Here is a 26782-nt window from a genome sequence, read left to right as displayed (position 1 = left end):
GTAAAAATGCACTTAAAATACTTGGCATGCATAATAAGTACTTAAATATGGGCTCCCTTTATCTTTTTTTTTTTTTTAAGTAAACTCTATGCCCAACATGGGGCTGGAACTCAGGACCTGAGATTGAGTTTCATGCTCTACCAACTGAGCCAGCCAAGTGCCCCAGCCCTTTTACCCTCTTATTAGAAATCTTCTAGATTCCCTTATAAGAACCTCAATTTATATCTGATTCTTCCCATTAAGTGTACATGGGCAATAACTGTCAACTAAGAAGTAAAAGTTCTCAACCCTTGAGCAAGAATTATGGCTAATCAACTATTTAAAAATCCTGAACCTACTGAACACCTCATAGATGAAAATTTTTTACCCAAAATTTTTAACCAGTGCCAGCAATGTCCACAGAGAATTTAAATTGAATTAATTTTTATTACTACTTATACTTAACACAAGTTTACTGTCTTAGACAAGTAGGAATTTATGGAATCTGCTTTATTGCACTGGACAGAAACTTGAAATGTAGTTATGTCGACATATTGTAATTTGTGGGAAATGAGAGATGACGTTCTCTGGAATACATGAAGATTCTCAACGATTGTTGCAAGGAATCACAAAAGAGATCTTTGGTCCAAAGAAGATATCTCTGAAAGAAAACAGTAAATCAGTTAAATTCTGCTGAATATGAAGATATCTATTAGTGTTTACTGGGTTAAAAATGGACAATGATTTCCAGGATTTCAGACGTAATTATTCTTTTTTAGGGAATAAAATACAAAGAGAATGCGTGGGAGGATTTGCCACAGGAGCAACAAAGACCAAGAAGGTAATCAAGTTTCCTACTTTCCTCCCCTTTGCCATTGATATTATGCTATCATTCATCCATTAGGAAAAGGAAAAATTAAATGATTTCAAAACCTTATGGTCATACCAAAAGTATTATTTCTCTAATATAAGTTGGGATGGGCCATGAAGTTTAAATCCATAGGTAAGAAACAGAAGGTTAAAAAATTCTTAGAAAGTCAATAAATTTATTTCTACATTTTATAGGAAAAGGACAAATGTTAAGCTATTGAACTCTACTGTTATTGAAAAGATCACATTAGGTAAAGTATAAAAATGCATGAAAATAATATAAAATTGTATCATGAAAATAATATAAAATTGTATCATGATTATGGCTCATTAGAAATATACTTAGTATGTAAGTATAGTTTGTAAGTATATGTAAGTATAGTAAGTATATATAAGTATAGTAAGTATAGTATACCCTGCTGTGTCATATATTTGAAAGTTGCTAAGAGAGTAAATTCTACAAGTTCTCATCACAAGGATAAAAAATTGGGGGTAACTAATGAAGTAATGGATGTTAACTAAATTTATTATGGTAATTATTTTGTAATATATGTCTGTCAAGTTATTATGCTGTATACCTTAAATATAAACAGTGCTCTATGTCAATCATATCTCAATACAAATGAGAAGAATATAGGATGGCAAATTAGAATTTTTGTTTACAGGGGTAAAAAAGGAAATATATATAGTAAGATAAATCTATTGGTACTGGGGAAAGGGTAACTAAAATCAGATAGAAATTACTTTTGTGTATCCAGACTTCTACTACCCATTAACACAGATGGTCAAAAAATTATATCATAAATTAAATAAAAGTGCTTCTCAATAAATTGGCTTCAGGTCTTACAATTACAAAAGAGCAAACATGGTATTTTAATATTAAAAAGCATTTCATTTATGTAGTTTGGGAAAAATTAAGTCATTTTAATGGAATCATTTCACTCATGTTCTTGATATCATTTAGTACAAGCGATTCTTAAACTTTATCATGCATCAGAATCACCTATAGGATTTGTTAAACCATAGCTGCTATGCCTCACCTCCAGTCTTTCTAATTCAGTAAGTCTGGCCTAGGGCTCGAGGATGGATATTCGTTTCTAAAGAGAACTAGGTGATATTGAAGCCGCTGATCTGGGAGCCATATGTTAAGAACCAACTGCCTTGGTAGGAAAAATATTTGGTCCATATCAGAAGACCTGGATTTTCGTTTCAGTACTGATATTAGCGAGTTGTGTGGGATGATGCTGGTCATTTTACCTCTCTGCACCTTTCCTTGATAAGATGATTCTGTCTTTCCTATCTCATATCTCACATAGGAAAACATGATGACATATGTTGAAAGTAATTTGAAAGAGCTAATTTCAGTATGAAATAGCCAAGATCATACTATTTGAAGCTCTTCAGTAACCAGAAGAAGATGATTTTAAAAAGAGGAAACAAACAAAAATACTGATTTATCTGCCGTTGTATTATACTTAAAATGCATCTATTTTCCAAGTCAGTAGAAACTTTTTATTTAGTTCATTTCTGGTTAACTCATACATAGAGCTAGAAATTCTTTCTTTGAACATGACCACTTCTGTGTCCAATTACTTGGTCCTGCTTACTAGGATCTTTTACCTAAAGCTTTTTATTGGTTCTCAAATTGATTTAAGATATCAACGTTGAAGCTGACCTTTCCCACTGGTAGATTTGTATGTGTGTGTGTGTGTGATAAAAGTCAGATAGGGAATTTAGAATTTAGTATATTGGAGTGTTATTAATTTTCTGAATTATATTTAGTTTTATTAAAATCTGCTGAAATCTGTTTCTTAAATGAAAACATTCAGTTTCATACACAATGGTGATGATCCTAGAAAATAGCTGAGATTTAAGTAGGATTTTACTAAAAAAGGAGATTAATCTCAGCAAACATCTTAAAAAAAGACTTGTTATGCATACATTTCATACCCATATACTTTGTAATTACATTTCCTTACTTTGGGCAGCAGAGCAATTCGCTGAAGTTGCAGTAACAGATCATTTCACATCCCTTTCCATCCCAGAAGTGATCCTGGACGTTTACATCAATCTTTGTCAGGTCAGTTACTCCCTCTGGAAGGTTGTGACAGTTGCGATCTTTTAGTGTCTTTCTGTAGCAAGAGAGGCGATTGGCAGGCATGGCATGGACTCCTAGCAGCAAAGCTAGCCCAACAGTGACAGCAAGTACTATAAATTTCATTTTGGCTTTTTGCCCTAAGATAGAAGAGAAAGCAAAATGTGTTAGTGTTTGTTTTTTAAAAAGATGCAATTCATCTGAACATAAAGTTCTGTAGCATTCTCATAAATATTTGGAAAGAAAGATTGGGAGTTGATCTTTTCTACTCTCTTCTTTGTGTTTCTCAAAGCGTAATTTTGTGACTGTTGACAATAAAAATCCCTTAGAATAATTGTTAAAAATCAAATGCCTGGGTTCCACAACAAAATATTAAATAAATGCTGGGGATCAGGAGGAGATGATAGTACGACCCAGAATCTGCATTTTTAAGTACCCAAAGTAATTTTTTATTTTTAGTATATTCAGTAGAGAAAAACTGCTTTTTAAGGTGGTAAAACTCCAGTGAATTTCTAGAACGTATACCGTCAGCAAGTTCAGTGGTTCTTTTTTTTTTTTTTTTTTTTTTTTTTTTTTTGTCAAAGAGAGAGAGAATGCAAAAGCACCCATAAGCATGGGGAGTGGAAGGCAGAAGGAGAAGGAAAATCAGCTTCCCTGCTGAGCAGGGAGCCTGATTTGGGACTCAATCCCAGGACCCTGGGTTCATGACCTGAGCCAAAGGCAGATACTTAACCAACTGAACTACTCAGGTGTCCCAAGTTCGGTGGTTCTTGATTTGGATATCCTAACAAAAGCAATGTCAAAGAACTTGGGTTCCACTCTAACAGGAACAAAAAACCTATCTATTATGACATTGAGAAATAATATTCTATACATATAGTTTAATTAAGTTTTTGAAACCTACCAGAAATATTTTGGGGTTAATTTTTCTTGCAAATTTTTAGTAATATTGTGTATTTTTGTCCCATGTAGTTTACTTCATTGAAAACAGAGGCTTGAATTTCCCCTAATAAACATTTAGCCTGTTCTTGAACACCTACCATGCCAGGGAGATCATTATTGACTAAATCAATATATTCTACTGATGCAGTTCTAACATTTCCCTGACTGTAAAACATTTTATCTGTAGCTTCTACCAACCAGTCCCAGTTTGAGCTCTTGGGGTCATACCAAACAAATGTTTTTCTCTTCCAGTGGAGAATTCTTTAAATATAGTATTTGCATACAACTGTGGAATATTCATCATCTACTTTCCCCCCACTTTTTTTCATCATCTGTTTATTCAGGCTTCTCTGGCTTTCAGGTTAGACTTGAAAAGAATGGGGGCTATTTTAGCAAAGGAAAAGTGGCAAAATAGTGGAGGAATCAGAATCAGAACCCTCAGTCATTCAGATTTCATCTTGTTGACAGATGCCAAAAGATCCTTCCTACCACAGAATATTAAAAAGAGGAGAAGACACATACGTATATTGTACTTTGAAAGAAAACAATGTTGTTGGAAGGAAATTTTTTTTTCTTTTTTTTGTTTTTTTAATTTTTTTTTATAAACATATATTTTTATCCCCAGGGAAGGAAATTTTTGTGTGAAGTTTTCAGTGACTAGATACATCTCAAAGGTGAATTAATTTAGGCAAGATTATGGATTTTTTAAAAAGACAATTATTTTTAGAGTAGTCTTTGGTTTACAATAAAATTGAAAGGGAGGTACAAATTTCCCACATACCCTCTACCCTCACACATGCATAGTCTCCTAAATATCAACATCACTCATCAGAATAGTATTTTTTTTTCCAAAGATGAACCCGCATGGCACATCATAATCTCCCAAAGGCCATAATTTCATGCATGGTGTTGTATAGTCTGTGGGTTGGACAAATGTATAATGACATTTGTCCATCATTACAATATCATACAAAATATTTTCACTGCTGTAAAAATCCTCTGTGATCTGCCTATACTTCTCTACCTCCTTAAGTTCTGGTAAACTACTGATGTTTTTTATTGTTTCTATAGTTTTACCTTTTTCAGAATGTCATATAGTTATACATATACAATATGTAGTCATTTCAGACTGGCTTCTTTCACTTAGTAAAATGCATTTAAGTTTCCTCCATGTCTTTTCATGTCTTGGCAGCTTGTTTCCTTTAGTACTAAATAATATTCTATTGTCTGCATGTACCACAATTTATTTATCCATTTACCTACTCAAGGAAATCTTGGCTGCTTCCAACTTTTGGCAATTATGAATAAAGCTGCTGTAAAGATCCATGGACCAGTTTTTGTATGGTCATCAGTTTTCAGCTCCTGTGGATAAATACCAATGAGCACAATTGCTGAATTATATGGTAAAACTATGTTTAGTTTTGTAAGAAGCTTCTAAACTGTATTCCAAAGTGACTGTACCATTTCACATATCCACCAGCAACAAATGAGTTCTTGTTGTTTCATATCTTCATCAGTATTTGGTGTTGTCAGTGTTCTGGATATTGGCCATTCTAGTAGGTGTGTAGTGATCTCATTGTTGTTTTAATTTGCATTTCCTTGATGACATATGATGTGGAGTGTCTTTTCATATACATATTTGCCATCTGTATATATTCTTTGCTGAAGAATCTATTAAGGTCTTTGGCTTATATTTAAAATCAGTTTGGGGGAACACCTGGATGGCTCAGTGGGTTAAGCCTCATGATCCCAGGGTCCTGAGATCAAGCCCCGCATCGGTCTCTTTGCTCAGCAGGGATCCTGCTTCCTCCTGTCTCTCTGCCTGGCTCTCTGCCTACTTGTGATCTCTGTCTGTCAAATAAACAAATAAAACCTTTACAAATAAATAAATAAATAAATAAAATTGGGTTGGTTGTTTTCTTATTGTTGAGTTTTTAAGAGTTTTTTTGTATATTTTAGCTAACAGTCCTGTATTAGCTGTGTCTTTTGCAAGTATTTTCTCCCAGCCTATGGCTTATCTTCTAATTCTCTTGACATTTTCTTTCACAGAGATATTTTAACTATAATAAAGTTTAACTTAACAATTATTTCTGTCATGGATTATATCTTTGGTGTTGTATCTTAACAGGCATAACCATATCCAAATGTCGATTTTATTCAACAGAGTTTTATAGTTTTTCTCATATAAATCTTCTAAATATTTTGCCAGACTTATACCTAAATAATTTATTTTGGGGGGTGGTGCTAATATAAATGGTTTTGTGTTTTTAATTTCAAATTTCACTCATTCATTGCTTGTATGTTGGAAAACAACTAATGCTTGTATATTAATCTTGTATCCTGCAACTTTGCTATAATCACATACTAGTTGCAGAAGGTTTTTTGTTGATTCCCTTAGATTTTCTGTATAGACAGTCATGTCATCTGAAAAGACAGTATTATGTCTTCTTTCCTACTTTATGTACCTTCTGTTTCCTTTTCTTGTCTTATTATATAAGACTATTATATAGGACTTTCAGTATGAATTGAAAAAGAGTGGTGAGATGGCACATTCTTGCCCTCGTTCCTGAGCTTAGTAGGAAAGATTTAAATCTGTCGCCATTAAGGATGTTAACTGCAGGTTTTTTGGTAGATAGTCTTTTTTTTTTTTTTTTTTTTAAGATTTTATGTATTTATTTGAGAAAGAGAGAGCACGAGTCAGGGAAAGGGCAGAGAGAGGGAGAAGCAGACCCCTTGCTGCAGGGAGCCTGATGCAGGGCTCGATGCAGGGCTCGATCCCAGCACCCTGGGATCATGACCTGAGCTGAAGGCAGACGCTTAACCAACTGAGCTACTCAGGCACCTATAGATACTCTTTATCAATTTGAGAAAGTTCCCTTCTATTTCTCGTTTACTGAGAGGTTTTTTTTAAAAAAATATTTTATTTATTTATTTGACAGAGATCACAAGTAGATATTGGTCTATAGCTTTCTTTTCCTGTAACGTCATTGTCTGGTTTTGGTATTACAGTAATGCTGGCCTCATAGAATGAGTTAGGAAGTATTCCCTCTGCTTCTATCCTCTGAAAGAGATTGTAGAGAATTGGTATAACTTCTTCCTCAAATATTTCATAAAATTTAGAGGGGAACATATTTGAGCTTGGTGCTTTCTGTTTGGGAAGGTTATTAATTATTAACTCAATTTCTTTAACAGATATAGGTCTATTCAGATTGCGTGAATTTTGGTAAACTGTGTCTTGCAAGGAGTTGATTCACTCATTTAGTTTAACAGATTTATGGGCACAGATTTATGGTTCAAAGTATTGCTTTATTATCCTTTCAATTTCAATGGGATCTGTAGGATGTTCCTTCTTTCATTTCTGATATTAGTAATTTGTGCCTTCTTTTTCTTAGTTTACCTGGCTAGAAGCTTATTGATTTTTTTAATCTTTTTGAAGAAACAGCTTTTGGATTCATTGATTTTTCTCTATTGATTTCCTGTTTTTAATTTGACTGATTTCTGCTCTAATCATTTTTATTAAGGTATTGATTTTTATTTTCTTTTTATTGTAAAAAACTTCAAATACATACAAAATAGATATAATGTTTAATGAACCTCAATGTACTCATCTGTTAGCTTCAATTTTTATCACTGTATAGCTTCCCTTATTTCACCTATACCTCCACTTTTTTTTCTCCCTCAATATTGATTACTTTGAAGCCAATTCTAGTCATCTCATCTTATCCACAAACATTTCAGTATAGTTCACTAAAGGTAAGGACTTCTAAAAATCATAACACAATGTAAAAAAATGTAATGTAAAAAAAATGCTAAATCATAACACACTGGAACAAAATGCTAAAAAAAGTTAATAATTTCTTCATATCATCAAAAAGCCAGTCATTGTTTGAATTCCTAGCTTTCTCCTCTTATTTTTTGATTGAAATATAGTTGACATATATTAGTTTCAAGTGTATAACATAGTGGTTCAGCAGTTATGTACATTATGAAATGCTTTCCATGATAAATGTAGTTACCATCTGTCATACAAAATTATTAAAATATTATTGACTATATGCTGTACTTTTTCATCCTTGTAACTTATTTATTTGATAACCAGAAATGTGTACCTCCTAATCCCTTCTACCTATTTTGCCGATTCCCCAATCCCCTTTCCTCTGGCAACCACTGGTTCTCTATATTTATAAATATTGCTTCTCATTGTTTTTGTTTGTTTTTTAGATTCCACGTATAAGTAAAATCATATGGCATTTGTCTTTCTCTGACTTGTTTCACTTATCTGTTCTAATTCTTATTACTCCTTTTCACCTGCTTACTTTGGAGCAAATTGAATTTGTTCTAGCTTCCTGAAGTGGAAACTGAGATAATTGATTTTAGATATTTCTTCTTTTCTAATATTTGCATTTAATGCATTCATAAATTTCCCTCCAAGCATTGCTTTTGCTGCATCCCACACATTTTGGTAAGTTGTTTTCCTTTTCATTTAGTTCAAAATATTCTAAAAGTTCTCTTGAGATTTCCTTTTAGCTCCAACTTGCTATTTAGAATTGTGTTAATCTCCACCTATTTGGGGATTTTCCAGTTATCTTTCTGTTATTGATTTTTAGTTTGATTCCATTATGGTCTGAGGGAAGAAATTGTATGATTTCTATTCTTTTCACTTTGTTAAATCATGTTTTTTTTTTTTTTTAAGATTTTATTTATTTATTTGACAGACAGAGATCACAAGCAGGCAGAGAGGCAGGCAAAGAGAGAGAAGGGGAAGCAGGCTCTCTGTTGAGCAGAGAGCCTGATGCAGGGCTCAATCCCAGGCCCTGAGATCAGGACCTGAGCCGAAGGCAGAGGCTTTAACTTACTGAGCCACTCAGGCGTCCCATGTTAAATCATGTTTTTTGGCCCAGAATGTGATCTGTCTTGATGTATGTTCCATGTAAGTCTGAGAAGAATGTGTATTCTGCTATTATGGGGTGAAGTAGTCTGTAGATCTCAATTATAACTGGTTCATATATGGTGTTGTTGAATTCTACTATGTCCTTACTAATTTTCTGCCTGCTGGATTTGTTCCATTTTTGTGGAGTGTTGAAATCTATGATATATGGATAGTGAACTCATCTGTTTTTTCTCACAATTCCATCAGTTTTTACCTAATGCAGTTTGATGCTCTTTTGTTAAGCACATACTTGTTAACAATTGTTATGTCTTATTGGAAAATTAACCCCTTTATCATTATAGAATATTTTACTTTATTCTTGATAACTTTCTTTTGAAGTCTATTCTGTCTCAAATTCATATAGCTACTCCTGCTTTCTTTGGTTAGTGTTAGTATGGTGTATTTTTCTCCATACACTTACTTTTTATCTTTGTCTTTTTAAAAAGTTTTTATTTTTAAGTAATCTTTATACCCAATGTGGGGTTTTAATGTACAACCCCAAGATCAAGAGTCACACTCTCCTCCAACTGAACCAGCCAGGTGTCTCTTTATGTGTCTTTATACTTGAAGTGGGTTTCTTGTAGATAACATATAGTTGGGTCATGTTTTGTTTGTTTGTTTGTTTGTTGTCCTTCATAGTATCATTCTCAATTCTTCACTAACACCTATAATAACTCCCATAACAAGATACCACAGATTGGATGGCTTAAACATCAGAAATGTATTTATCACAGTTCTTGACACTAGAAGTCCAAGATCACAGTAGATTTGGCCTACCAGATGGCCCTTTTCTCACTGTGCCCTCATGTTGCTTTTCTTCTGTGCATATGGAGAGAGAAAGAGAGAAGTGTCTGGTGTTTTTTCCTCTTCTTCAGTCCTATTGGATTAGGATCTTGTGCTTATGACCTCATTTAGCCTTAATTCTCTCCTTAAGGGCCCTATATCTAAATACAGTCAATTAGGGGCGAGAAGTTCAACATAGGGATGGGGGGGTGCAATTGAATATTACTCAGCAATAAAAAAGAATGAAATCTTGCCATGTGCTACAACATGACTAGAGCTAGAGAGAATAATGCCAAGTGAAATAAATCAGTCAGAAAAAGACAAACACCACATGATCTCACTCATATGTGGAATTTAAGAAACAAAATAAATGAGTAAAGGAAAAAAAGGGAGAATGAGAAACCAAGAAACAAATTTCCAACTACAGTGAACAAAATACGGTTAAGAAGGGAGGTAGGTGGGGAAATGAGTGAACTAGGAAGTGGAGATTAAGGAGTACATTTATCCTGATGAAAAAAATATTTTAAAATTCCTTTAAATTATAAAGCACTATATACATAGTTTAACATTGGGTCATATTTTTTGAACTACTCTGATGATCTATCTTTTAATTGGGACATTTGGACCATTGACATCCAAAGTGATTATTGATATATTTGGACTAATAGCTACCATATTTGTTTTTGTTTTCTATTTGTTGCCCTGTTCTTTTTTCCTATTTTTCTCTTTGACTTTTCTTTCTGCCTTATTTTGTGGTTTTAATTGAACATTTTATATGATTCCATTTTCTCTCCTTTCTTAGCATACTGGTTATACTTTTTTCCCCACTTTTTTTTTTAAGTGGTTGCCCTAGAGTTTGAAATATACATTTTCAACTAATCTACATCGCCTTTCAAAAAATGCTATAGCTTGGGGTACCTGAGTGGCTCAGTCAGTTGAATTTCTGACTCTTGATTTGAACTCAGGTCATGATGTTAGTTGTAAGATTGAGCCCCATGTCGAGCTCCTGGCTCAGTGGGGTGTCTGCCTGAGATTTTCTCTCTCCCTCCTTCTACCCCACTCTGTCTCTCTCAGATAAACATCTTTATTTGAGTGGGGGGTGTAGCGGGAGAGGGAGAGAAGCAGACTCCCTGTTGAGCATGGAACCCAACTTGGGGCTCAATCCCATAACCCCAAGATCATGACTTGAGCCAAAATTAAGAGTCAGTTGCTTAAAAGAGTCAGAGCCATCCGGACACCACAATAAATAAATAAATACACACACACACACACACACACACACACACACACACACACACACATACTGTATCACTTCATGGCAGTGTGAATATCCTGTAACAACAAATTATCTTAATTCCTTCCTTTCGTTCCTTGTATCATAACTGTCATTTGTTTCACTTGTATATAAACTTACATTTGCATGTATATGTGATCTATACATAAACATGCATAATTGAATATATCATTGCTATTTTTTTATTATTGATATTATTTTGAACAAACTGTTCTCTGTTAGATCAGTTAAGAATAAGAAAAGTAATTTTTTCTTTTGCTTTTACTTATTTCTCCTTCCATGCTCTTCCTTTCTTTATGTAGGTCTGAGTTTCTGACCTATATTACTTTCTTTCTCTCAAAAGAACTTATTTTAACATTTCTTGTAAGGCAGGTTTACTAGCAACAAATTTCTTCAATTTTTATTTGAGAAAATCTTTCTTTTTTATGTTTGAAAAATAAGTTTGCAGAGTACAGAATTCTGGGTTGAAATTTTTTTCTGTCAACAGTTTAAATATTTCATCCATTCTCTTCTTTTTTAAAAATTTAAATTTGATTAGCCAACATATAGTACATCATTAGTTTCTGATGTAGTGTGCAATGGTTCGTCAGTTGTGTATAACACCCAGTGTTCATCACAATATGTACCCTCCTTAATGCCCAGTTTCCACATTCCCCCACCCACTTCCCTTTCCACAACCTTCAGTTTGTTTCCCAGAGTCAAGAGTCTCTCATGATTTGTCTCCCTCTCTGATTTGCTCCCATTCAGTTTTCCCCTCCCTTTCTCTATGATCCTCTGCGCTATTTCTCATATACTCCATTCTCTTCTCGCTTGCATGGTTTCTGAAGAGAAGTTGGATATAATACTTACCTATGTTCTATATAAGTAAGGTGTTTTTTACCTCTGGTTTCTCTAAAGGTTTTTTTTTTTTAACCTTTGATTTTTCTGTAGTTTGAAAATTATATATCTGTGTGTAATGTTTCCGATATATATCCTGGTTGGTGTTCTCTGAGCTTCCCGAATTTGTGGTTTGGTTTCTGACATTAATTTGGGTAGATTCTCAGTCATTATTGTTTCAAGTATTTTTTCTGTTCCTTTCTCTCTTTTCCTTCTAGTATTCCCATTAAGAATTTTGTAGTTGTCCCACAGTCCATAAATATTCTGTTTATGAATATTTATATTCATAATATATGAATATATTTTCCCCCTGTCTTTATTCTGTACTTTTGGAGGCTTCATTTATTATATCCTCTACCTCAGTGATTCTCTCCTCAGCTGTGTCCAGTCTGGTAATGAGCCCATAAAAGACAAACTTTATTTCTTTTAAAGTGTTTTTCATCTCTAGCTTCCTTTTTTGGTTCTTTCTTAGAATTTCCATCTCTCTGCTTACTTTGCCCATCTGTTCTTGCATTCTGTATACTTTATCTGTTAAAGTCCTTAGTATATTAATCATAGTTTTTAAAATTCCTGGCCTGATAATTCTAACATCTCTGCCATGTCTGGTTCTGATACTCATTTTATCTGGTTTTGGTATGCCTTATAATGTTTTCTTGATAGCCACATATGATGTACCAAGTAAAATGAACTGCTGAAAATAAGCCTTTAGTAATGTGGCGAGATGTGTGGGAGAGGAAGCATTTTATAGGCCTATAACTAGGTCTCAGTCTTTTAGTGAGTCCATGCTTCTGAGCTGTGACTTTCATAAGGGTTTCTCTGGGTTTTTTTCCTACTCTCTTTGGTTGGACAGCTAGCCTAGAACCAGCTGCATTCGGATGTTTCTCTTTCACTAGGTCAGTTAGGCTCTGATAATACCTCAGCAGGTTAGGTTTTGGTTAAGTAGTTTCTCCTAAGGGCAGGCCTAATTAAGAACAGAGTGCCCTGGCATATTTCCTTTTTCTTCCCGCCTCCCCCCCAATGAAACCCTGGGAGGATTTTTCTGTTATTCACTGTGTGTACTTGGTTCATTCCTAGAGGTGAATCTCACAATATTGTGGGGGATCCCCATAACTGGGTCCTTGTGGAGCTGTTAACTCTCAGAGTTGTCCGCAGTGAGCCTCCACCAATTCATCGATCATGTTCAGGTTTTTTGTCCGGTGGTGGTTTTGTTTGTTTTTTACCCTGGCACTTGTTCCATGACAGTTTCTACTAATGAGTCTTGGCTCTGGGAAGACTTTAATTCCTATGTTCATCTGCTCGTCTTCTTTATCTTGGGGGCATGGTTTCCCCTGTGTCCTCCCCTCTCTTATGAATCCAAGAAGAGTTGTTGATTTTTCAATCTGTTCAGCTTTTTACTTATGGTTAAGACAGAATACTGATTTCCAAGCACCTGATATGTGGAATTGGAAAACAGAAGTCTGATAAAAATTTTGAATATTCACTGCTTTTTTCTAAACTTAGAAAAAACTTAGAAATTAAAAATATTTCTTTATATTCCAAAGGAGCTTAATATTTTCTTTGTTTCATAATCTAATTTGAATTAGTTATTTTGGGTTTTTCTTTTTTTTTTTTAGAATTTTAAAAATTTAATTTAATTCCAATTCCAAACATTAGTGGAAAAAAAGACAAACATGAGATCTATTTCACTTTGTATTTTTTCCAATTTGATAGAGCAAGACAGTGTTGTATTTCATCACAATCTGCTATATAGACAGATAATAATGCCTTCCAATAAACTTTTTACAGATCATAGTTTAAATTTTATATTTAAAAAAATGTAATTCTCTGAGGTGCTCTAGTTCTCAATTACTTCACTTTAGGGCCTACTTTATACTCATTAGATAGGTGATATTTTTTAAAGAGCCATATTTCTTGACATTTTTTTTACAGGTTAATCTTCAAAGAAGGTAAATTATATCCTTTATTCACTGAACATTTACTGTGGCAGGAATCACCACAACTATTAAGCTTTAAACAATATATTAAGATATAAAACAAAATTCTACTATAGTTTTTAAACAGTTTTATTGAGGCAAAATGGACATATAATAAATCATAAATATTTAGAGTATAAATTTTGATAAGCTTTGCCATATGTATATTCCCATGAAACCATTACCATAATCAAACTTATCCCTAAGTTTCCTCATGCCCTTTTGTAGTTCATCACTCTTACCTCCTCTCTTCCCTCCACTCTTATACAGACAACAACTTATTTGTTATCTCCAGAGATAAATTTGCATTTTCTAGAGTTTCATATAAATAGAACCATAGGGACGCCTGGGTGGCTCAGTTGGTTAAGCAGCTGCTTCGGCTCAGGTCATGATCCCAGCGTCCTGGGATCGAGTCCCACATCGGGCTCCTTGCTCGGCGGGGAGCCTGCTTCTCCCTCTGCCTCTGCCTGCCATTCTGTCTGCCTGTGCTCGCTCTCTCTCCCTCTCTCTCTCTGATAAATAAATAAAATCTTAAAAAAAAAAATAGAACCATAAAATATGTACTCTTTTTTTCTGACTTCTTTCACTCAGCATACTTATTTTGAGATTTATATATGTTGTTGCAGGTATCAATAGCTGATTTCTTTTTATTGCTGAGAGGTATTAGTGTTACATTATATAGGCTTCAGATTGTTTATCCATGTACCTGTTGATGGACATTTGAGTTGTTTTATGTTTTGGCCAATGCAAATAAAGCTGTTTTGAACACTTGTGTATGAGTCTTTGTAAGGTCAGAGCTTTCATTACTCTCGAATACCTAGAATAGTTGCATTGAATGATAGGACTATGTTTTACCTCATAAGAAATTGCCAAATTGTTTTTCCAAAGTGATTGTACCATTTTACATTCCCACCAAGAGTGTATGAAAAAGTTCCAATTTCTCCACATTCTCTCCAAGGCTTGGTATGGTCAGTCTTTTTCATTTTTGGCCATTCTAGTAAGTGTCTCATTGTGGTCTTATATTGCATTTCCCTAATAATTAATGGTGTTGAGCCCCTTTTCATCTACTTATTTGTTTATCTTTGGTGAACAACCTGTTCAAATCTCTTGCTATCTTTTAAAAATTGGGGTGGTTTTCCTGAATTTTAAGAGTCCTTTACAAATTTTGGATACAAGTTCTTTATCAGATGTTTACTTCCTAAACATTTACTCTTTATCTGTGACTTTCCTTATCACTTTCTTAACAGTGGGCTTCAAAGAGCAAAAATTTTTAAAATTGATGAAGTCTGATTTATCAATGTTCTTTTTTTCTTTAAAAAATGCTTTCATTGTCATATATAAGAAAACATTGCCTTATCCAAGGCCACACAAAGTTTTTCTTCTTATGTTTTCTTCCAGTTTTATAATATTAGATATCCCATTTAGTTATGTAATCTATTATAGTTAATTTTTTATTTAGTAAATGGTGTGGTTGAATTTCTTTCTGCATTTTTTTTTCATATAGTTGTCTAGTAATTTTAGTACCATATTTGAAATTATTGTTATTTCTCCACTGAATTGCCTTTGCATCTTTGTCAAATATCAGTTTTCAATTTAGCTGTGAGCCTGTTTCTGGGCTCTATTCTTTTTCATCAATTTCTTTCTTTTTTTTTTTTTAATATTTTTATTTATTTATTTGACAGACAGAGACCACACGTAGGCAGAGAGGCAGGCAGAGAGAGGAGGAAGCAGGCTCCCTGCTGAGCAGAGAGCCCGATGCGGGGCTCGATCCCAGGACTCTGGAATCATGACCTGAGCTGAAAGCAGAGGCTTTAACCCACTGAGCCACCCAGGCGCCCCTATTTCTTTATATTTATGTGAACACTATAGTTTTGATTACTCTCACTTCATAATAATTCTTAGAATCAGGTGGAATTAGCCCTGAAATTTTCTTCTTTCACAAAGTTGTTTTGGCAATTATAGGCCTTTTGCATTTCTGTATAAGTTGTATTATCAGCTTCTCAATTTCTACAGAAAAAGCCTTCTGAAATTTTGATTAAGATTGCGTTGAACCTATAAATAAATTTGGTGAATAATGGCATTCTAATAATATTGGCTTTTCTGACCCTGAATATATCTTTCTATACTTTTATTTTTACTCATTTTAGATTTCAAATATGTTTTTAGAGGTAGTCTATCATTTGGTCTTTTTTTTTTTTAAAGATTTTATTTATTTATTTGACAGACAGAGATCACAAGTAGGCAGAGAGGCAGGTTGAGAGAAAGAGGGGGAAGCAGGCTCCCTGCTGAGCAGAGAGCCCAATGGAGACCCTGGGATCATGACCTGAGTCAAAGGCAGAGGATTTAACCCACTGAGCCACCCAGGCGCCCTGGTCTTTTTTTTTTTTTTTTTCATCCAAACTGACAATCTCTGACTTTTAAGTGGAACATTTAGGTCATTTACATTTAATGTGATTATTGACATCATTAGATTTAATCCACTGAGCCACCAGGTTCCCCGACATCATTCGGTTTAAATCTATCAACTTGGATTTTATTTTCTATTTGGTCTACTTGCTCTTTGTTCTTTCTTTCCTCTTTGTATGTGTTTTTTTGGATTAAGTGAACATTTTTGTGTGTGTGATTTCATTTTACTTCCTTTGTTGGCTCATAGCTATAATTCTTCATTTTGTTATATTAGTGGTTCCCTTAAGATTTATAATGTATATACTTTAACTTACCATTTCCCTTCAAATGATATTATACTTTACATATAGTATAAAAATTTTATAATAGTATACTTCCATTTCTCTTCTCCCATCTTTTATGCTATTACTGTTATGTATTTTACTGATGTATATGCTAAAAAATCAAAATATATTATTATTATTGCTTAAACAATTGTATTTTAGGGCATTAAATAATGAGAAAAAATCTTGTGTGTTTATCCATGTAGTTTCTATTTCCAGTGCTCTTCACTTTTCTGTGTAGATCCACATTCCATCTGATATCATTTTCCATATGCCCTATTGATGTCCTTTAACATTCTAATAGTGTAGGTTTTCTGGTGAGGAATTCTTTAAATTTTTGCATGTCTGAAACTGTCTTTATTTTCCTTTTTATTTTTTTTTTAATTATTATTTTTTTAAGATTTTATTTATTTATTTTACAGAGAGAAATCACAAGTAGATGGAGAGGCAGGCAGAGAGAGAGAGGGAAGCAGGCTCTCCGCTGAGCAGAGAGCCCGATGCGAGACTCGATCCCAGGACTCCGAGATCATGACCTGAGCCGAAGGCAGCGGCCTAACCCACTGAGCCACCCAGGCGCCTCTATTTTCCTTTTAAAAAAAAAATTCTGCTGGTTATGGTGTGGTAAATTGATAATTTGGATTTTTTTCAGCACCTTAAAAATGTATCTGTTTTATTATCCTTTGCTACTGCTACTAATACTAACAAAAGTGTCAATTCTGGGTTGGCTTTAATTGATAGATTATTCTAGTTATGAATTATGTTTTCCTGCTTTTTTGCAATTTGGTAGTCTTTGATTAGATTACAGACAGTTTAAATTTTGCATTGTGGGGTGCTGGATATTTTTGTATTTTTATAAATATTCTTGTGCTGAGATGTAACTAAGTTACTTGGAAACAGTTTGATTTCTTCAGGACTTGGTTTTATGATTTGTTCGATGATTCTAACTCAGCCAAGCTAATTATTCCTACTACTGAGACCATTTCTTCCTGAGTATTCTACCCAATGGCCAATGAATTACAAGCTTTTTTCAATTTGTTTCTGTGAGTAAGCCTGACTTTTTGTGAGTGCCAGACACTCTGTTCTCTAATCCTCTCAGATTTTTCTCCCTGGCCATAGATAGTTTTCTCATTTGCATGCACGAACCAGTTCTCTGAATATTTCAGTGGGGCCCTCTGCAGACATCCAGCATTTTCTATGTATCTTTCTTCTCTCCAAACTCTGTTCTGTGAATTGTGGCTGTTTTATTCTCTCTGACATTCAGCTCCATTTTCTCAGTTCAGGGAATCTGCAGGATTCTGTGTTCCCTCTCCTTGAAAATTATACCTCATTTGTTTCCCATCTCTCACAGGACGATGTCCTTCCTTGCTTGAAATCCAGTGTTTTGACAGAGGTTGTTTCAAATGTTTTGTCTGGGTTTTTTTTTTTTTGTTGTTGTTGTTGTTAGTTCAGAGGAGTGAGTAAATCTAGTTCTTTCTACTCCATCTTGGGTGGAAGCAAAGCTTTCTCTACTACTATTACAATTTGCACCTATTTTTGGAGGAATATGAAGGAGAGATTCCTAAACTACAAGTTCTAAAAATGAGCTGCGTGGTACTCTGGTAATTTTAATATTTAAGCCAAAGTCTCAGAACTATGTTATTCCTTTCCACAACCTTTCCTAAATTGGATTATGTTGCTCTTACTCCGATCTCTTGGATAGGGTAAGAGTTATAGTGTTCCAAAACACAATAAATAAGACCCATTATGGTTTGCACAAGGAGCCATTCAGTCTGCCCTTCCGATTTCTGGAATGATGCTTGTGTAGTTTGTTCTAGTTGATATAGCCTGCTGAAAAACAGCCTGAAATCATTCTTTTATCTTTGGGCCCAAGTCTTCACATACTGCTTCAGGTGACTTAGAATTCCTCTGCCCATACCAAGACCAAGCTGGCAAGAGTATTCAGGAGAAGAGCAGCCAATACTGGGAAAGTGAGGGAGTCAAAGAATAGCACTGATGTAGGACTCACTGATAAAGTGATTAAGTAATTATGTGTGACAGAGAAAAACAGGAGCAAGGTGGTTTAATTCGGTTCAATGTAACAGACATTTTTTAGTATTTCCTTTATACCAGGCACTGTCCTAAGTACCAACAGTGCAAAGGAATTAAGAAAAATATTAATAACTACACCTATCCTCTTCCAATCTCTCCAATAACTTCAATTAAAGCTAAAGTGATTGTGGTGGCCTCCATATGCAATCTGGCTTCCTGCTGTCTCTCTCTCTCTCTGAAATGATTACTCTTTCCCTTGTTCTTTCTCTTCTAGCTAATCCTCAAAAATACTAGACACATTCTTGCCTTAGTGCCTTTGCTCTGGTTAGTTCCTCTGCTTGGAAAGCTCTTCCAGCAGATTAACTGCATGTCTGCTTCCCTCAGCTTCTTCAAGTTTTTGTTCACTTTGCTCCTCAGTAAGATATATTCTGTTTAAAATTGTATCTCCCCTCACATACTCTCAATCTGCCTTAGTTGCTCTACTTTTCCATGGCATTTATGAACCTCTAAATTGTTAAAAAATATTCTTATTATGTCTCCCAGAACTTGAATGTAAGCTTCAGGAAGACAGGATTTTGTCTGATGTGTATTCCAAGCACCTCAAACAATGCCTGGCATGTTAGTGAAAGAATAAATAATATATCCTAATCTCTAGATGCTTATATAGAGTCAGAGAAGGAGGAATTTCTCATATTTCTAAACTCAATATCAAGTTGCAGGGAACGATTTAGTATGGGAAGATGTTAGTGAGCTGTCAAATTCTTAAATTTGGATATCATCAAGTACTATTGTTTTGATTAAATTGCATTGTATTGCATTTTTTCTAAATAATCTGACTTTAAGTTGTACTTCCTAATTTCTGGTTTGTTTCCCTTTTTAATCAAAACGTTCATTTATTCTAGTCAGCTCTTACCTGAATTAACAATATATAGTTATGGGGGAACCCAGTTGCCTCAGTTGCTTAAGCATTGATTTGATTGCAATTCAGGTCATAATCTCAGGGTCATGAGGTTGAGCCCTGGATTGGGCTCCGCAGTCACTGGGAAGTCTGCTTAAGATTCTCTCCCTTGCTCTCTCTCTCTAGTATAAATAAATCTTAAAATGTGTGTGTGTGTGTGTGTGTGTGTATGTGTGTGTACTTTTATCAGAAGATTCAACAACAGCAGAGACCCCTCCCCTTTTCTCTAACCTCCCTTACCAGATTACTGTCTATCAAAAAATTGAGTTTAGGGAGAGGGGTGGAGAGAGAGTTGTAAATTCTTTGTAACCTTTTTAACAATTGTGTTTGAAGAATTTTTGTATTATATTAGTCATTAGCATTTTTCATATATTTTACAGTTTGGGTCTCCCCAGATTTATTTGTTTGTTTGTTTGTTTTCACTATGCAACCATGTTGTTCTTATTTTTAGTAATTAGCTTAATTTTATCTTAATTCTTGTGGCTTTTGGAAAAAGTCATGCATTTACTAAGCTGCTTTATTACTTTTTGTATGTTTCCTGCATATAAGTGTAGTTTTGAACTCATTTCACGACTCCTAACTGCTTAAGTTTTCTTTCCATTAGATGGTTCTAATTATAGCCAGAAGCCTGATTGGATTTTTTAAAAATACTTTTTTAAAAAGTAGTAACACTCAGTCTAAAACAAGGATAATACAGAAAAGAATAGATAAATAAAATACAGCTAGTTTCCATCTAGAGATGAGGGTTGTTAGCATTTTGGTATATCTCTTTTTGGTATGCATAAGGCGAGGGTGTTAAGGAGAACTTGAGATGGCCAGGGACAGAACATTGGGAAACTAACATTTGAAGACTGGGCAGAAGAAAAGTCAGAGAAAGATGTTGTACCAGCGAAAGTTATTAAGAAGGAAGTATAGGCTTTTAAGATAATGAGAAAAGGGGAAAAGGATAAATGGGTGAAAAGCTGAGGACAAACTCATCCCAAAGATTTGTATTAACTGAGGTATATTCCTTAGAGTGTCTCCACTACACCCTGCTACGTAAAAGCAGGTAAGTTCAAAATCCATATATCACCACTTCCTGACCTCTTTTATAGTCCTGTGTCCCTGATTATATACATGATATTGAAACTCAGATGATATTTAATATTGTTAAAATATAATTGATAAAATACAGGATACTCAGTTAAATTTAAATTTCAGATAAATAATAAATAATTTATAATATAAATATGTCCTAAATATTACATAGTTTCTATCTCTTGTTATTTTTGATAATTTGTTTTTTGTTAGAAGATAGCTCATCTGACCCATTTAAAAAACATATTGCAATAAAGATACATAGAGTATTTTCTTATAATTAAATAGAAATCTTTCTTCCTCCATTAAGATTTTTATATATGCTAGAAGGAATGTGCTTTACTTGCCTGGCTTATTCTTGACTTTCAGTTCTCAATTTAAATGTCATTTTTTCAAATGCTTTCTCTGACCATCCATTCTAAAGTAGTTTCAACTTGATTCTTTCATAGTGCCTTCTTTTTCCTAATGATATTTATCACATTTTAAATTATATATTTATGAGTTTACTCATTTGATGTCTATCATTCCCTTAAGACAGAAAGCTTCATAAAAGCTGTCTATTTTGTTCACTACCACATACCCAGTGGCTAATACAATGCATGGCCCCTGTATGTGGTATTACATGAATGATTCTCTGAAAACACTTTTATTTTTTTTAAATCCTGAGGAAGTTCCTGCAGTGGTTTCATGGTATCTAAAAGATGGCCAACTTCCTAAGGCTAATCCTAAGGCCTTCCTTCCACTTCTCCTCCACATCTATCATTCACTATTGCTCAGCTAGTAGTCATCTCTTCAGTCATCTCTTCAATCCTACACATATGTCTTTGCCTTATTATTCCCTCTCACCTCTTCCCTTTATGTTAATTTCTGACCAAACCATCTACTGAGGACAAACCTCAAACTCATCTCTTCTAAGAAGCCAGATCCAGTCTGCTGTTCTTAATAGCTCCCCTGTTCTATGTGCCTATAGCACTCATGTGTAATCTTTTTTTATTTTTAAGATTTTATTTATTTATTTGACAAGGAGAGACACAGAGAGAGAGGGAGCACAAGCAGGAGGAGTGGGAGAGGGAGAAGCAGGCTTCCTGCTGAGCAGAAGCCCGGTGTGGGGCTCAGTCCCAGGAGCCCAGGATCATGACCCCCCTGAAGGCAGACTCTTAACAACTGAGCCACTCAGTTGTCCTGTGTAATCCATTCATTAAGAACTGTGAATTTGACTGAATAATGCTTTGTAATTGTCAATATTTTTCATAAACCATTTAAGGATAGAGAATATGGCTACAGTTAGGAATCAGAAATTCACCAAAAGACATTTATTTGGCCATTGAGTAAATTTGTCGTTCTGAGTATTTACCTAGAATCAGGAAGGAAGATATGGAAATGCCATAAAGGGTCTTATAGAACATGATTAAGAACTTGGATTTTATTTAATATATTAGGAAGCCATTGTAAGATTTTTGATAGAATAGAAACGCGATCTGATGAATGACTTAAAAAATAATCCCTGACTGCTTTACAAAGATGTGTTGTGGTGGGACAATATTGGAAGAAGAAAAAGGCTATGGGTGAAAGTTGATGGAAGATAAAAAACAAGGATGACTCTTAGGTTTTTGACATAAATGATATTGACGTTTTTTGAGTTGAGGAAGAATTAGATGGGGTCAATTTGGGGAAAATTTAAGAGTTAAATATGAGACAAATTAAGTTTGAGGGGCCTACTAGGCATCCAAGTGAAGAAATTGAGTAGGCAGTATGTGTCTGAAGGTTAGGGCTAGAAATAAAAACTTGATGGGGCGCCTGGGTGGCTTGGTGGGTTAAAGCCTCTGCCTTCGGTTCAGGTCATGATCCTGGGGTCCTGGGATCGAGCCCCGCATCGGGCTCTCTGCTCAGCAAAGAGCCTGCTTCCCCTCCTCTCTCTCTGCCTGCCTCTCTGCCTATTTGTGATCTCTGTCTGTCAAATAAATTTAAAAAATTTTTGAGAGACATCAGGATGTTTATTGATCATATTTATAGCTATGGGACTAGCAGGGTAGTGAGAATAGATTAAGAAGAGAAGTGACAAAAGACTGAGACCTGGGGCAAGCTGATATTCAGAGGATTGGAAAAGGAGATGCCAGCATCATTAAGGCAAAGACTATAAATTCTTTTGCATCTCTCAGAGTGCCTGCTTTAACGCTGGGCTCACAGTAAATGTTCCAAAAACATTCACTGAAGGAATGAACAAATAAATTGCTGGAAAAGTGGGTATGTTGCCATACCATGCACCTCTTCTGAATATGTCCATGCCAGAGCACAAAATACTGTTTCTGTCACAGTCTCAGTCACATACTAGGATGGAAAATTCCACACCTGGCAAGAACTTACTGGTAGTATTTTTTTTTTAACACTTAATAAATTACATGTTTGAAATGAAGTTTTCTCTTCTTCTTTTACTTGAGTGCGGCAAATGGAAAAATATCTCAACCAGTATGTTCTAATGTGATACATTGATTATTTTTTTCATTAGAAGACACCAAACTTAATCCTTGGCAATCCATCAAGACCATATATTTTCAAGTGCCAGTAAGAGTGAGATGACTTTGGCAAATCTGAAGCAAATTGCTCTATTTTCTTTTCTATTTCAGTTGAAGTACATGCACTTAAAATTCCTCCTGGAGTACATCCAAATTACAAAAGGAAACAAAGCTAAAATCTGAATATCGAAAGGAATAAGCAAGAGATCCTTAGATAGTTATCTATTGGTTTTTTTGGATTCAAATTTATATAATTAATATTGTTCCTAAAACTGTATGATACCATTCATATTCGAATAGTGGCATAATTTTCAAAGGATCAAAGCAGAGGATATAGAGTCATGGGCAAGGTATTTCCAACACCTTGCAACAAATCATGGTCACCATCATAAAATATAGAATTGCAAATTTTGATTATGGGAGGGTATTTGCCATCAGAAGGCTTTTGAATCATTGAGTTAAATGAAGACTTAAAAAGAAAAATTATCCCATTTAATGGCCAAAACTAACAGGGCTATACAGTTTAAGTGTTCAGAGATTTATGATGCAATGCTCATATAGGCAACTGATGTCAATTCTGGGAACTGGTATTAAGAGCAGTGGAGTGAAACAGAGTTGATGAGTTAGACAGAAAGGGCAGTTCATTTTCAGATTTCTTTCAAAACACAGCAAGAGAGAAGCAAAGGCTGCAAAAACAAATGAAATTTCCAGCCTAGACCTTGACATGTAAAATATCAAAAATTATAGTTGAAAGAGATTAAAATTGCCATCTAGCCTGTGATGTTTCCCATTCATCTTTCTTGGGTGATGAAAAAAAAAGTCATTTCAAAAAATTTCTCTTTCTTACTAACTGTGTTAGAAGAGGTTTGTGGTAGAAAGCACCGTGAAGTAGAACTTCTTAAAGTGTATGTTACAGAAGAGGTGGTACAAGAAAGTGGATAAGCCTTTCAAACATCATTAAACCAGGCAAGATCCACTCAAGTACCCAAGAGACGTTCATCAGTGGAAACATGAAGTTCACATCTTTCCTGAAAGTAATCTTCCTTCAGAGAATGCATTCAGAGAATGCTGTAAGATGATATGAATATTCAGTCTTGTATCATTCTACTTATTTTTCTGGCTATAATAGATCATCAGCATTGGAGAAAAGGACAAGGATTTGGGGGAGATTTTCCTAGCTTGCATAACTAAGTTAAGGAATCTTAAAGAGGAATTTTTATAAGCCTGAAAGGGAAAAAGTATTCCCTTTATCTTAGCAGCACAGACACTGTAGTGTGTTCTATGGTGGGGATACCAAGGATGAATTCAGTGAATTCCCCCTTTGTATTACATATTTATACCAGTTCCTTTTTAGGAATCAGGATTTTAAGAGCAAAAAAAAAAAAACCCATTTCCTTTCTTAGACATTGCAGTTAACTTCACATAGAATAGGTAATATAGAGATATATCTACTGCATTGAAAGACTAACTTTATATACTTCATTATTCACGTATGATTCTGAGAGTTGGAATAATAAGGTCTTATTACATGGGATCAGATTCAGAGTGGCCATAGGCAGTAATCAGGAATCACAGTGAGGGAGCTGTCTCTTTTTAAACCTATGATTAAGTGACTCTCCCAGTTAAGGAATGTACATTTTCTAGTCCCTTTTAATCTGACTATTTTCTTTTATCCTAGGAAGCATTATCTTTTTCAAAGTACATCCATCTCCTTAGAGAATCCCTTTCTCTTCTGATTCAACACATAAATACATTTCTGCTCTAGTCTATGGCAAAAATTTGTAATAGAATAAGTGATACAAAATGATATTTAAGAAAAAATACATACCCTTTCTTCTCTGTTCCTTTTGGTCTTCTTGGCAGAGGAATCTTCTTAAATGCTCCAATTCACTGGGTGAGTTTGGGCAAAAGGAGAAAAAAGGAGGTGCTAGAAGGAGGTTCTTTACAAATAAACCTTTGTCTGCCTTGTCTCTTGCCTGGGATTGACAGACTCACTGATCCAGCCAGGACTGGGGAGGAGGGGAGTGGAAAAGAGACAGGCCTGAAAGAACTGCCTCCCTTGGATTCTTCCAAGCCAGGCAAGGCAGAACTGAACAGCTTCTTTACAGAGGGAAATAACTAGTTTATACAAGAACTTCAGGGAGGCAGACTCTTGGAGCAATAAAATGTAAAACCTGAGGGATTTAAAAAGAACACAGAGTAGTTTTAACCTTAGGAGAAGTGTGCGTGTGTGAGTGAGAGAGAGACAGACAGACAGACAGACACAGAGACAGACACAGAGACAGATAGGGACAGAGAGAGGAGGGAGAGAAAAAGAGGCGAAGGAGAGAAGAAGGAGAAATGGCTAATGTGATTTTAGGCAAATAGCTGAGCACTTCTTCCTCTTTCACAGTTTCTTTGTGATTTTTCACTCAGTTTTCCTCACCACCTAGATCTCTTATTATAATATTATGGCTGAATATATGTTCAAACTCTTCAAGTCCTCACCCAGTGAGTAATTACCAGTCAAAGGAAAGTAGAAAATAAAATGACTGAGAAAAGAAATCCGTGTCTCAAATAAAGGCACAAAAGGAATTTCACTCTGTTTTGAGCAAACTGCACTGGAATCGTAGCATCTGCTAACTATCCTTTAATTGTTGGTTAATTTTTAAAAATTCAATTCGGAGTAACATGGAAGGAGTTGGAAAAATTAGAATCTGGATTATCTAGACAGAGAATGGAGGGACGAGCATTCTAGGTTGTATAAAAAAAGGCAGGAAGGTGAAGGAGAGGGGAACAACTCTGGGGTGACTCAAGTGGTTTAGTGTAGCTGGATCTAGGGACAGCAGAGGAAAAAGTTAGAGAACTAGAAAGAAGCAAGTTGATGAAGTACCCCATATGCTACATTGAAAATTTTACTCTGAAAGCCAATGGAAAGATGAGAAAAGTATTAACAAGGACGAAAACCCTAACTGCAGTGTGAAAGAAGGATGATGTAGGAAGAAGGAAGCTAGCTTCAGAAGAGGGCCCTTGTGGTAACCCAGAAGGGAAGATAAGAAGCAAAGCTAAAAATATTTGGCAATCAATTAGGTTTTTATGTTTAGGGTAGAAGTAGTTGAAAGAAGGGAAGGAGACTTTATTAACTTGTAGGAGCTTTGAATGGATAATGCATTATTCATCTAGGGAAAGGAATACAAAAGGAAGAACAGTTTTGGTGGAGCAGGAGGGGAAAATAGAAATGAGTGAGTTTATTTTTTATTGAGTTTCAAGTGTTCTTATTTTTTATTTTAATTACAGTATAGCTAGCATACAACGTTATAGGTATTTCAGTTGTACAGTATAGTGATTCAACAACTCCCATACATCTCCTGGTTTTCCTCATGACAAGTGTGCTCCGTAATACCCATCTCCTGTTACCCCCCATCCCCCCTACTATTTCCTCTCTGGGATCCATCACTTTGTTCTCTATAGTTAAGAGTTTGTTTCTCGGTTTGTCTCTCTCTTTCTCTCTCTCTCATTTTTTCTTTTGGTTATTTGTTTTGTTTCTTAAATTCCACATATGAGTGAAATTGTATGGTATTTGTTTTTCTCTGACGAACTTATTTCACTTAGCATTATACTCTCCAGCTCCAATCATGTTGTTGCAAATGGCAAGATTTCATTCTTTTTTTTTTTTTTTTAAAGATTTTATTTATTTATTTGACAGAGAACACAAGTAGGCAGAAAGGCAGGCAGAGAGAGAGGAGGAAGCAGGCT

General features: G+C 34.8%; 1 protein-coding gene and 1 long non-coding RNA gene across 3 annotated transcripts in view; one reads left to right on the top strand and one right to left on the bottom strand.

Moving 5' to 3' along the window:
• Positions 1-57: 57 nt before the first annotated feature.
• SCRG1 (stimulator of chondrogenesis 1) lies at positions 58-25035 on the bottom strand. Of its 2 annotated transcripts, XM_059177593.1 has the most exons (4): positions 24876-25035; positions 5150-5248; positions 2829-3084; positions 58-640 (listed from the first exon to the last, which is right to left on the bottom strand). In XM_059177593.1, exons 2-4 carry the CDS (start codon positions 5211-5213, stop codon positions 586-588), a joined length of 375 nt encoding a protein of 124 aa, XP_059033576.1. In that variant the 5' UTR covers positions 5214-5248; positions 24876-25035; the 3' UTR covers positions 58-585. The 2 variants fall into 2 exon arrangements, with proteins under 2 accessions (XP_059033576.1, XP_059033585.1); XM_059177602.1 differs by lacking the exon at positions 5150-5248 and having other exon boundaries at positions 24876-25032.
• The window catches only part of LOC131833820 (uncharacterized), a 66494-nt gene continuing 40462 nt past the window's right edge, over positions 751-26782 (top strand). The window contains exons 1-2 of the long non-coding RNA XR_009354652.1: positions 751-820; positions 1045-1100. This is a non-coding gene — a long non-coding RNA (uncharacterized LOC131833820). The remainder of the gene's footprint in view (positions 821-1044; positions 1101-26782) is intronic.

Source organism: Mustela lutreola, chromosome 1 (genome assembly GCF_030435805.1).
Source record: "Mustela lutreola isolate mMusLut2 chromosome 1, mMusLut2.pri, whole genome shotgun sequence".
NCBI classification, from domain to species: domain Eukaryota; kingdom Metazoa; phylum Chordata; class Mammalia; order Carnivora; family Mustelidae; genus Mustela; species Mustela lutreola.
This window is presented reverse-complemented; position numbering and strand designations above follow the sequence as displayed.

Bases quoted from the DNA above. Each gene is read 5' to 3' on its own strand.
- SCRG1 (XM_059177593.1), bottom strand. From the start codon at position 5,213: ATGGATCTTTACAGCAGCTTTATTCATAATTGCCAAAAGTTGGAAGCA. The intron at 3,085-5,149 runs GTAGGTAAATGG...CTTCTATCTTAG, and splicing joins AGCAGCCAAGATTTCCTTGA to GGCAAAAAGCCAAAATGAAA. The intron at 641-2,828 runs GTAAGGAAATGT...GTTTTCTTTCAG, and splicing joins GAATTGCTCTGCTGCCCAAA to AGATATCTTCTTTGGACCAA.